The sequence below is a fragment of the Cricetulus griseus genome, chromosome 3 (genome assembly GCF_003668045.3).
Source record: "Cricetulus griseus strain 17A/GY chromosome 3, alternate assembly CriGri-PICRH-1.0, whole genome shotgun sequence".
Taxonomy (NCBI): Eukaryota; Metazoa; Chordata; class Mammalia; order Rodentia; family Cricetidae; genus Cricetulus; species Cricetulus griseus.
Window position 1 is genome coordinate 246360929 of NC_048596.1, and position 12932 is coordinate 246373860.

A 12932-nucleotide genomic window follows, 5' to 3' on the forward strand; every position below is an offset into this window, starting at 1 on the left:
TTATGAGCATAACTGTTTCTGATGTGTTGCCTATATTTCCTTTTTCTCCACAGCCTGATTGCAAATGGAGATCTTATAAGCCCAGCTTCTCGACTCCTCATCCCTAAAAAAGCTTTAAATCAGTGGGATCAGATACTACAAATGGTCACAGAAAAAATAACTCTTCGGAGTGGAGCTGTCCACAGGTGCGTCATAGCGTCTTCCCCCCAAAGGAATCCTTGACGATGTTCCCACGTGCAGACTGAAATTTTTGTCCTGCCCAGTCTCGCAGCCATTTAATCCCAAATAAACACATAGAGGCTTATATTAATTATAAACTGGCCTATTACTCAAGCTTCTTATTGGCTAGCTCTCTCTTAATTATTAACCCATAACTATTACTCTGTGTATCTCCTCGTGGTCTTGGCTTACCAGAAAATGCCCAGGAATCCTACCTTCCTGGTAGCTACAACAGGCTTCTGGCTCATGACTCATTCTCTGCATGCATTTCTCTTGCCAGAATTTTCCTAGTCTGGTAGCCCCACCTATGCTTTCTGTGTGGATACATCTTGCCTGTCCATTGGCTGAAACAGCTTTATTCATCAACCAATAAGAGAAACATGTATCCACAGCATACAGAAGGACATCCACCATCACCTTTGGGCTCTGGAGTCACTGACCTTAGAGTTGAAGTTTGGCTGACCCTGTTAAGCTTAACGTGCCTCAGTTTCTTTATATGAAGACTCTGATATGTAATGGCACTTCAGTGGGGGTTGTTTCAAACAGATTTGGTGTGCTGGAACACATCAAGGGACTTTACCTGGTTTTGCTATTTTAGTGTAGAGAAATAATCAAGCATCATTCCATGTTAAGGGAGAGGAACTTCTTGATGCTTAGTTGACTGTTCTTTCTCCCAGGGAGGCAAGACTATTTATTCAGTGGTTTGAACTGTTGGCCTCAGGCAAAAATGTCGGATGGTAGGAAGAGTAGATGGATTTAAGGAGGAGAGACAGGTGAGGGAGATTAAGTGAGCTGATCTAAAATTAAAACCAAAAGCATTTTTTTTTTAGTGAAATTTAACCAAACATTTAAAGCATGGTATAGCCAATGAAATCATCTCTTAATTATGAATTTACTTATTTATATGTGTGTGGGGGGTAGGGGAACATGTGCTACAGTGTACATATGGAGGCCAGAGGACAAATTTTGGAAGTCATTTCTCTCCTTCCATTATGTGTGTCTTGGGGTTCAAACTCAGGTTGACAGGCTTTTGGCAAGCCCTTTACTCTGGCCCTGACAATTATCTCTGTATGGAGGCTAACTTATGTCTTTTCTTTCATAAGAAAGAAAATGGAGGATTACAAATAACATGTAGATGTACAGAACACATTAAGAGTGTATATGTAGTGCATGTGCATGGACACATACATACACATACGTCTCCAGATCCAAGCAGTTTCCTCAGTACCTTTCTCCTCCTCATCCTTCCTCATGCATCATGGACACATTCTTGCCTGTTTGCTACATACATGCCACACTTGAAGTCACACACACACACACATGCACACACCAAAGCATAGCCACTGCCTAGAGTAAATTACCAAATGAACGCACATCATGTCCTTCAGTTGAATGTATGTTTACCTATATTACTTATAGTTTTATCATCACTGAAAATTTAAGTGTAACCTGTTTTAATTGAAAGTAATGCTTAGTGTACGGCAAACATTCAAGTAGTACAGAAAGTGTAAATTAAAAGTATTTCTACCACCTCAGATCCACTATTCCTTTCCTGAGTAGCTTTTGTACCCTAGAAATCAGAACAAGACATATTTTGTGCATGTATAAGCATATACACTGTTAGTTTCCCCCTTCTCTCCCTTTCTTCCTCCTTTCCTATTTCCTTCCTTTTCTCCCCCCTTTCTTTTGTGTGTGTGTGTGTGTGTGTGTGTGTGTGTGTGTGTGTGTGTGTGTGTGTGTGTGTGTCCGTGCGCGCACACATGCACAATTGGGGGTCAGAGAAGGATGTTTTGCATCCTGCTTTATCACCCTCCTCTTCACTCCTTGAGAGTCTTTCTTTGAACCTAGAGCTAGGCTAGCTGCCAGCAAGCCCTCACAATCCTCCTGTCTCTGCCCCCATCCCTCAGTGTTAGGGTTATAGGCACACATAAGATGTACTCAGTGGGCAGTGTGTTGGTGGTGCACGCCTTTAATCCCAGCACTTGGGAGGCAGAGGCAGGCAGATCTCTATGAGTTCGAGGCCAGCCTGGTTTACAGAGCGAGTTCCAGGATAGGCTCCAAAGCAATACAATGAAACCGTGTCTCGAAAAACAAAACAAAACAAACAAGATGTACTCAGCAGGCAGAGACAGGAGGCCTCTGAGCTTGCTGGATGTTAGCCATCTTAGCTCCAGATTAATAAGAGACAGTGTCTCAAAGACCTAAAATGGAGAATAATAGACCACACAACTCCCCCTGGCCTTTTCTTCAAGTGTGTATATGGCAAGTATACTACTTCACATGCTTGTAACATGACACACATATATTGCTCTCATGTACAAGTGGGTTTCATTATTTCTTGTATTTTGTTTATTTGATATGTAGTACTGTCTGTTGATTTCCCCTTCCATTCTATGTATTTTTATAATCATTTTACATTTTAAATGAATTAACTCAGCATTCTGTGAATTAAGAAGTAGTATTCCCTTTCAATAGACACATGTTATAAGACCCAGAGAGGAAAGTTACATGTCCAAGATTAAGCAGACACTGGGTAGCATGGTTGGATGGCAAGCCTAGCAGACAATCTGAAGCTGATGCTTAGTTCCTAAGTTACTTTCTAAATAAATGACATGTACTTACATCCCATTTTTCATGATGTGTCATGATCTTTGCACATTTGTCTTATTGGTTTTAAGCCACACTTATGTACTAGAGAAGTCGAGCTTTTTGTCTAAGTGTTTCCAGTTTGCATTTTCTTTGATATATATATATATATATATATATATTATTATATATATATATATATATATCTTGAGTTTTCAGTCTTTCTTTGTGTTCACTAATTTTATCACTAGCTCCAATCTTCTTGGCTCTAGGATTATAAAAATAATTTTATATTGTTTCACCTTGTGCTTTTATCTTTTATTTAAACCTTAGCTACTTTTTTGGGTTATTTTGGTTTCAGTAGGGAAATCAACATCACTACTTATGCATAGTTTTTAAAGAAAATATAGGTTTACTTTTGACATCTGTATACATAGTGACTTCCCCAACAAAAATATAAGTATACAAAGATATATACAGACAATTTCTTCTCAATGTATCTTCTCTCATACATGAAAAAATCTTAGGTGGAAATAAGTAGATACATGAGCACTAAGGAAAATAAAAATATGTCTTCCCCATACACCTGAATATTTAGAGTAATTAAATTTGTTTTCTTGAAACAAGGTCTCACTTCATAGCCTTGGTTGGTCTGGAACTCACTTAGTAGCCCCAAACTCTTCACAATCCTCCTGTACCTGTCTCCTGAGTGCTATGATCTCAGGTGTGAGCTAATATACCCAGTTGAGAAATTTAACTATTAATTCAATGGTAGACTTGCTGCTGTCTTGGGAGGGCCCACTCTCCCTTAATAGAATATTGATAACTCTTTATGTTATTTATCAGTGTATTTATTTAGTAATAGAACATCAATGTATCTTTCTCTTATTATCAGTATATTAATTTACCAAGAGCATCCACAGAAGTTGATTCAACTCCCTGTTCATGGTTCTTGTGCTCTGAGGCAACAGAAGGAAGCAGGTCAATAGAGACTCTATTGAAGAAGCATGATAAAGTCACATGTTAGAATTTACACAGTAGCTTTATCTACCTGCAGACTAAACCATCCAGCTCTTGGCTGGGAGGTCCTGGAGTCCATAGCTGCACTGCCTTTTAATTTCTAGTGTAACAGCTAACTGCTGATTTGGATCTGTTTTGGAGGAAAGAGGGTGAAGAATGTCTGGCTGTCTGGCTCTTGGCCAGTGGTTCTCAGCCAGGTGTGATTTTGCTTCCAGGGGACATGCATCTGAGTCTGGAGCCATTTCTGGTGAGCACAGCTGGGCATGTGAACAGCTCCTCCATCTAGTGGAGAGAGACTGGGGTGCTGCTGGGCACCCTACAATAGTCAGTGGAGAGTCTGGGGTGCTGTTGGACACCCTGCGATGGGTAGGGCAGCTTCCCTGGTTAGAGGACTGACTACAGTGCCTTTGTTTAGGATTGGTAGTTTAGATAAGCAAAAATCTGGGTTGTGCTGCTATTTAGACTTACAGAGTTAGAAATACCACATTTAAAAAGAATGTAACACGAATAATAAAAGACTCAGCTACTGATATTGTGGTTCAGGGTTCAAGCTAAAGATCAGAAAAGCAAAGCAGCCAACCACTGCTCTTAACCTCTACCCCAGACCAAAAGGGTGATCCATTGAACCTCAGATTGCATCTCCAGACTGCTATGCTCTTTTCAGCGTGGCTGGAGACTAATTCTCACACGAAACCCTTTGCTTCTTCCTTTTATTCCTCTCAAATTCTGGAATTAAAGGCATGGGATCCCAAGTGTTGAGATCACCATTGTGTTAGCTGTTTCCTCTTTTAGATTGGATCAATTTCATATAGCTCAGTATGGCCTTGAACTAACAGAGATCTGTCTACCTCTGTCTCCCGAGTCCTGGGATTAAATGTGTGCACCACCACTGCCTAGCTTCTATAGCTAACTAGTGTGACTGGCTTTGCATTCTGATACTTCAGGTAATCTTCATTAAATCATAAATAATGCATCACTACAAAAAGATGTTAACATCTGCATGCTAAGAATTAATACTTTTCATGACTTATATGAATATTTTCAGTGTTCTTCATGGCCAGCTGCTAGATCAATGGACCCCCTTTTTCCTTCTTTGATACAAAGTCTGTAGTCATGGCTAGCTAGTCTGGAACTCACTATGTAGCCCTGGCTAACCTTGAGCTCATGATGTTTCTACCTCAGCTTTGATAGAAGGATTTTATTATTGTTATTCACCTTTTTTTGTTATTCACTTTTTTATGTAATGTAAGACATTTGAAAATTTTTCTAACACATGCTGAAACCCTACTAACTACTATCTCATATTTATAATCTTCTAAATTGCATTATCTTCCTGGTTTAGTTTTCTTATGGCCTGCTTTCCTCTCTTTAAAAGCATTCTGTAGATAATTTAAACCATCTAGTAAAAAAAATCAGTGTTCTTACAATAAGTGACATATTAATTGTGGTTACAGCAGCAGTTTTACAGTAAAGGAGGCTCTATGAACCCCACAGCTCTGGGAGGATCGTGCTCACTCTCCTGCTTAGGCAAGGCTAAAAAAGGAGACAGAAGCATGTCTGCTATGCAGTTCTGCGTCATTAGTGCTGGCTTGCCCCTGCCCTTCTTTCACCTCTTTTCTTCTGACCCACTTCTGTGTGTTTGGCTGTAGTACCTTGGCCAGAGGCTATCCTTAATAGAGAATGTGGCAGGAAGCTTGGCCCACGAGTACACCTAGAAAATACACGGAAACAGTGTTGACAAATGCGTCAGTCAGTCATCCATGGAAGCTCAGCTTCATTTAAACACCACATTCTGGGGCTGTTGAGATAGCTTTGTGAGTGTAGACACTTCCTTGCTGCTTAAGCCTGAAGAACTGAGTGTGATTCTTGGAAGGAAAGAACTAACTCCTGAATGCTGGCTTCTGACCTCCATCCACACTTCCACCATGGCACAGACATTCCAACCCCTCCTCCCCCAGTAATAACAAATGAAAATAAATACATTCTATACAAATAACTTTTCTCTTTTCCCTCTAAACTCTTCCTCTGGCACCAGAAGGGATCTCTGTGCTTGACTGCCAGGGTCATTGATGTGCCTGGTCAGCCAGATAGTGCCCAGATCGATGGTATGAAAGAGGATTCCTGTTGAATCTGTTGACTTCACAATCAGTAATTGGAAGAGTAACAGATGAGCCAAGTCAAGAATGGAGTGCCCTTACTTAGTTACCACTCTTAAGCAGCTCTCCAAATGCTATAGAAATTCTAATTGTTGGCATTGGTGTTTTGACAGGCTTTATACTTTAGAAGGAAAACTGATCGAGAGTGGGTCAGAGCTGGAGAACGGGCAGTTTTACGTGGCTGTTGGCAGAGATAAGTTTAAGAGACTACCTTACAGTGAGTTACTTTTTGACAAGTCAGCGATGAGAAGGCCTTATGGGTAAGTCTTCTTCGTTCTTGTCCACTCACTCTCACTCTTTTTTTTTTTTTTTTTTGAGACAGGGTTTCTCTGTGCCTATCCTGGATCTCGCTCTGGAGACCAGGCTGGTCTCGAATTCACAGAGATCCGCCTGTCTCTGCCTCCTGAGTGCTGGGATTAAAGGCGTGCGCCACCAATGCCTGGCCACTCTCACTCTTTAGTTACTGCTTGAAGTAATACTGGAGCAATGTCAGTGTAAAGGGAGGAAGAGGGGGATTAAGAGTGGGCAATGAGGGTAGAAAGGCCATTATCTTGTGTGTTCCCGTCTATTTGGAACATGTAAACATAAGCATGTGATTGATGGTAGATGTGATGGTGCACATGGTATTCCAAGCCCAGAGGTGGATGCAGGAGGATCAGGAGGTTAAGATCATCCTCAACTATATAGTGAGTTCAAGGCTAGCCTCTCTCAAAATGAAACAAAAAAAGTGTTTTCTGTAACCACCAGTCTTAGTCATCAGTTAGAATAGATGGCATTCATGACCGAGAACTGTTGCATAAAACACACTGTTGGAATTTGCGAAAAGATCAGCACCAAGTTTAAAGTAAACACAGAGCTCCATTTTTGTGAAGAAGATAACAGGCAATGAGCTCTCTGTATAAATCTCATGGACAGTTTTAGAGTCTAAAAGTGTAGCCAAAACACACGGATTTTCATTTGGTTTGTATAGAAACTTACAGAAGCTTACACTCATTATTATTTTTATTTGTTTATCTTTTTGAGACAGGGTCTCTCATATACCAGACTGACCTCTAACTTTCTATGCAGCCCACGCTGGCTGTGAACTTATACTCTTTTCTGCCTCTACCTCTGAGTTCTGGGATTATAGGCATGCATAGCCTCATCTGGCTTACATTCCCTCCATCCCCTTTAAAAAACCGTAACATATAAAAGCAATGTAATTGTACTTGTACAAACAGATAGGGAAGCTGAGTATAGAGTCAGTGCCAAACCTTCAGACTTGTATGTGTGTGTGTGTGTGTGTGTGTGTGTGTGTGTGTGTGTGTGTGTGTGTGTGTGTTTACTTGTATGTGGACACACGGATATGTAGAGGTCAAAGGTTAATGTCAAGTATCTTTCTTGGCTGCTCCCAACTTTATTATTTGAGACAAGGTCTCTCATGTAAGCTTGCTGATTCAGTTTAAGGCAGCTTGTTCCAGGGACCCCTTATCTCTGCCTCTTGAGCCCTGAGATTACAAGGCAGTCTCTGTGCCCAACCAGTATTTCCATGGGTTGGAGACTCTAACTAGTCTTCACGCTTCTGTAGCAAATACTTTATCCCCAGAGCCATCTCCTCAGCAAGTGGTTGTACTAGGTATGCTTTTCCTCTTGGAAGTACCCTTTGGGAGAATGTCAGGTATAGCCTAGTGTCTGTGCTGTAGAGCCTTGAGCTGTGACACTGGAGCTTTCTGGGTGGGTGTTGGGGATTCATCTCTGTTGATCTATACAGAGTTCAGGGCCTCTTGGCTCTTAAATTTGCCTTTCCATGGCTCTTCTTTGCAGAGGCAGAGTGGATCATCACCACAGAAGCTGAGGCTTCTCTGAGTAGCAGAATCAAATGTAGGGCCTATATAGGAGCCAAGGCCTTCATGAGCCTTAGAGTTGTGTGCTGACAGACTGGTTGCTGATTACTCAGTCATGAAATCTATCCTTTAACAACTTCTGCTTAGCAGTGGTTGAGCCTCCTATGAGCAGCATTGGGCACTTAGTGACAATGTAAAAACTGTGACTCATTGGCCTCTCTCATACACATTAATGAGGTTTACTGTTATATATGTGTCCTATTTTTGGAGATAGATTTCAAGATGGATTTTTGGCACAGACATCTGAAACTTAGGAATAACAATTATTATTATTATTTGGTGATGATTGACCTGTTTAAAAACTCCCTGAATATAAATGCCAGCACTTTTCATTCCTTTCCATCACAAGTGGACATAATAGACATTATTTTTTAAAGTCATCATTATGCTGGGTGTGGTGGCACACACCTTTAATCCCAGAACTTAGGAGGCAGGGGCAGGCAGATCTCTGTAAGTCCAAGGTCAACCTGGTCTACAGAGTGAATTTCAGGACAGCCAAAGATACACAGATAAACTCTGTCTCAAAAAACTAAAAAAAAGAGTCATTATTATTATTTTTAAGAGAGACTCTTGTGTAACCTGGGCTACCTTGGTACCTTGATACCTAAGACTCTGCTTCCTTAGGGGTAGGATTACAAATGGGGGCCACCATACCCAACAAATTTATTGCTTTGACTCAATCTGGCATAGTTGTTACTTAGCTTAAAAATGTTTTTATCTATAAATAGAAAGTTTGGGAATTTAAATTAAAACTGTTTGCCTTAATTAGGGTTTCTATTTGTGTGAGGAGACACGATGGCTGCAGCAACTCTTATAAAGGAAAATGTTTAATTGGGGTGGTTTACAGTTCAGAGGCTCAGTCCATTATTGTTATGGTGGGACATGGTGGTGTGCAGACAGACAGACATGGTGCTGTAGAAGTAGCTGAGAGTCCTACATTTTATAGGCAACAGGAAGCAATGTGACTGTCATACTGAGTGAAGCTTGAGAAAGAGATGTCAAAGCCTACCCCCACAGTGGCACACTTCCTCCAACAAGGCCATACCTTCCTCCAACAAGGCCACACTTCCTAATAATGCCACTCCCTGTGAGATTATGGGGGCCAATTACATTTAAACTACCACACTCTTATTAAAAAAAAACTTGTATTAAAGTTTGTTTGTAAGCATCAAGTCAGATAATATCTAGGAAACCATTAGAATTTAGATTTAGAATGGAATTTTGAGGTTTTATGGCACTAACCACAAGACTCAATGGACAGTGGCTTCTGGGAGGTGATAGCAGGTAATAGCTTGTCATACTTCTGTATTATTTGTAACCCAAATTCACATCTCTAAATTGCAATTTGTTTCCACAGTCAGAAAGCTTCTTCACTACCTCCCATAGTTGGATCGAGGAAGTCTAAAGGGAGTGTAAGTATCAGCAGCTTTCCTCATTAATGTTCTATATCTCTATAGAGCCATCCTTTGGGCTTCAATTAAATTCGAAGGAATAAATCTTAGCTACCTAGTGGAATATAAGCAACTATGTGAAACATTACTAGAATTTCAGTGTTATAACTGAAGTCCCAAACAAGAGCTAATGCTTTTAGAAGATAGAATCCAAAACCTTTTGCTTGTGTAAACATGATGCAGCTTATGTTGTGGGTATGGTCTGAGTAGTAATTCAAATGGCTGTGCCAATCTTGCTAGGTCACAGTAGTGCTTGGGTAGTCTTGTTGCCTGTTTCTAACAAAGACTAAAAAGGAAGGTAAGAAGATGGCCACCCTCAGTTGTCCTCTGAAAAAAAAAATCAAGAATATCCTAAATGTTTTATTCCACCCCAGATGTTTTCCCTAGTCACTCACTCCCTCACTGCTTGTTACCTGACCAAGGATTGATGATGTGCCTGTGATGTGGGAATCTGCTAACCGTTCATTCTGCACTGCAGCTCATCCTCCAACCTCCAGTCTGCACTGCAGCTCATCCCCTAACTGCACTGCCGCTCATCCCCCAACTGTGCTGCAGCTCATCCCCCAACTGCACTGCCGCTCATCCCCCAACTGCACTGCAGCTCATCCCCTAACTGCACTGCCGTTCATCCCCCAACTGCACTGCCGCTCATCCCCCAACTGCACTGCAGCTCATCCCCCAACTGCACTGCCGCTCATCCCCTAACAGCACTGCAAATCATCCCCCAACTGCACTGCTGCTCATCCCCCAACTGCACTGCCGCTCATCCCCTAACTGCACTGCAGCTCATCCCCTAACTGCACTGCAGCTCATCCCCCAACTGCACTGCCGCTCATCCCCCAACTGCACTGCTGCTCATCCTCCAACTGCACTGCCGCTCATCCCCTAACTGCACTGCAGCTCATCCCCTAACTGCACTGCAGCTCATCCCCCAACTGCACTGCTGCTCATCCCCCAACTGCACTGCTGCTCATCCCCCAACTGCACTGCAGATCATCCCTCAATTGCACTGCAGCTCATCCCCCAACTGCACTGCCGCTCATCCCCTAACAGCACTGCAACTCATCCCCTAACTGCACTGCCGCTCATCCCCCAACTGCACTGCAGCTCATCCCCTAACTGCACTGCAGCTCACTCTCTGATCTCCAGTCTGCACTGCACCTCACCTCCTAACCTTTAGTCTGCACTGTAGCTCACCCCAATCTCCAGTCTTCACTGCAGTTCAACCCCTACTGCACACTCTCATCCATAGCTCCCTTGAGGATGAAGTCCACTTTGTTTGGTGGGATGCTCTACCAGGTTTTTCTGTCTGAGAATTCTCTGATCTCTCTCAGTGGCCTCAGCAGGAGTGATCAGAACTGATCTAGCATTCCTACCCCACTCTAATTAGGTGAGCAGCAGTCATGTTGTGGTGTGTTATAAGTACTTGGGGAATCAGTGATATTGTCTCCTAATGAACAAGTATGTATCATTTCCTGCTGTCTTGTTACATGACATTCTTAACGAAAAAGATCATTTTCTGTTTGTATTGTTGGACTTTTCACTCATTCATGGAGACTGTGCTACTTATGACCAAGCTCTTATCCCTGATGCTCCTCATACTCTAAGGGAAAGACAGAAAACCACCTGGAAGGTTCTGAGCAGCCTGAAACTGAGTACCCAGCATATGACCACCAAGAACATACACTGTCAGCACTGCCTTTGAGTACCAGTGCAGATTCTAGTAGATGCAGCTGAGGAAAGGGGTTTTAGGAGCAGGGTGGTGTGAAGGAAGGAGAAATTGGGTACATGAAGATGCCGTCATGGTAGCCAGTATTCGGTGTCCACCCAAGTCCTCACTTTTAGGCAGAGAAGAGACTTAATGTAATGATTCCATAGGTAAGCCACAGGAAGTGGCCTGAGTAGAACATGGCGAGTCTAGACTAGGTTGACAGCAAGGGACACTGGAACTGATTATTATTCTTGAAGAGACAGTTTGCTTGGTGATTGGGTAGTTAAGGTTGCTGTAGAAGATAGAAACCCAGGTAATCACAGAGCTTTTGAGCTTTTGAGCTTGGATACCAGAAGAAAATGGTAGTTCAATGACCAGGAAGAGGACAGGCAGAAGAAATAATTAACAATGACTTGTTTCCAAATGTGCTGAATTGATTTGGCCAGCCACATAATGATAAATTTGAAGCACAGAGACTGTGTAGTACTGCTAAGACATAGGACAGCTTGGCATGACCCAGGCCATCAGTAGTAATGTAGCTTGAGGGAATGGATGAGTAGGAACCTGGAGGGGACAATTCAGGTCACCACAGGTGACCTAGGCATAGAGAATCTAACCTCTTAAGGTAGAGAGGAAGAGGAGACTTTGTATTTCAGTAGCTGAAAAGTATCTTTACCACTAAAAATTATAAATGAAACTATATACTCAAGGGTTTGGGAGATTTATTTATTAAGGTTTATTTTATTTTTAAGTATGTGTATGTGCCTTTGTGGGGCTATGAGCACATGAGTGCAGGTACCTGCCAATGCTAGAGAAGGGTGTCAGATGCCCTGAAGCTGGAATTACAGGCTGCCTGTATGTGGGGGTTAGGAACCAAACTTGTGTGTTCTGAAAGAACAGTAAGCATACTTAGCCTCTGAACCATCTTTCCAGGCCCAGGATTTGTATTTTATTCTCTAATTTTGTGGAAGAATTGCTTCTGCACATACAACATTCAAGTTTGAGTTCTTCACTCTCAGAGTACAATGGACAAGCAGTGGTTAAACAGAAACCCATTGTAACTGAATAACTCACCCAGAGTCACAGGGAAAATTGATGGCAAGACTAAGGTCACAACCCAGCTCTTCACATTCCCAGCTATTGCACGTTGCAATTTTGTGTTTACTAGTATGGAATCTGAAAAACTAAAATGTTCATTAACAATGTAAGACCGTATCACATGTTCCAGCACACTCATGTGGTTTCCATCCTTTCTCACTCACTCACTCACTCACTCACTCACTCACTCACTCACTCACTCACTCACTCCCTCCCTCCCTAGGAAGATTTCTGAATACTTGTTCTCTGATGATTCAGTATTCAGGTGTCTGGTTGGGGATGAGCTGTGGGCAGGTAGAGATGAGTAAAAAGATGTGCATCTGTTTGATCGATGCGATGATAAGGTCTACTGCAGGAGACAACTGTTGACCCAACAATTCTGTAAGTCAGTGGATAACTAGAGAATGATAAAATAAATGGAAGAAAACTGCAGAACAGTATGAGAGACAACAAAGAAAAAGAAACAATTTAGATAGCTGTGCAGAGGTCTCGCTGAAGAAGTGACTCAAAGATATAAGGAACACTCCCATTCATTGGAAAAGAGGCTCAAAATGGTTAAATTCATCTCCATGTTATAAAATAGAAAAGTTAAACCGACAGTTTGCCTCTCTTCTCAGAGTGCCCCCACAGTGTTCTATCTATTCAGTACTCACATTATCAGTCATGCGTCCATCGACTCCATCAGCCATGCACCCATTCACCCCATCAGCTATCTATCCTTCAACTATCAACCACACATCCTTCTGCTCTATCCACCACCCATCCACACAAACAGCCATCCATCTGCACACTCTACGAGTCATCCTTT

The 12932-nt window shown here is 42.0% G+C and overlaps 1 protein-coding gene across 1 annotated transcript in view; it reads left to right on the forward strand.

Moving 5' to 3' along the window:
* Nucleotides 1-12932, forward strand: part of LOC100770382 (doublecortin domain-containing protein 2) — a 187551-nt gene that overhangs the window by 76815 nt on the left and 97804 nt on the right. Inside the window, exons 5-7 of the mRNA XM_027409331.2 lie at nt 54-185; nt 6095-6241; nt 9222-9276. Coding sequence (XP_027265132.1) covers nt 54-185; nt 6095-6241; nt 9222-9276 — 334 coding nt within the window. The remainder of the gene's footprint in view (nt 1-53; nt 186-6094; nt 6242-9221; nt 9277-12932) is intronic.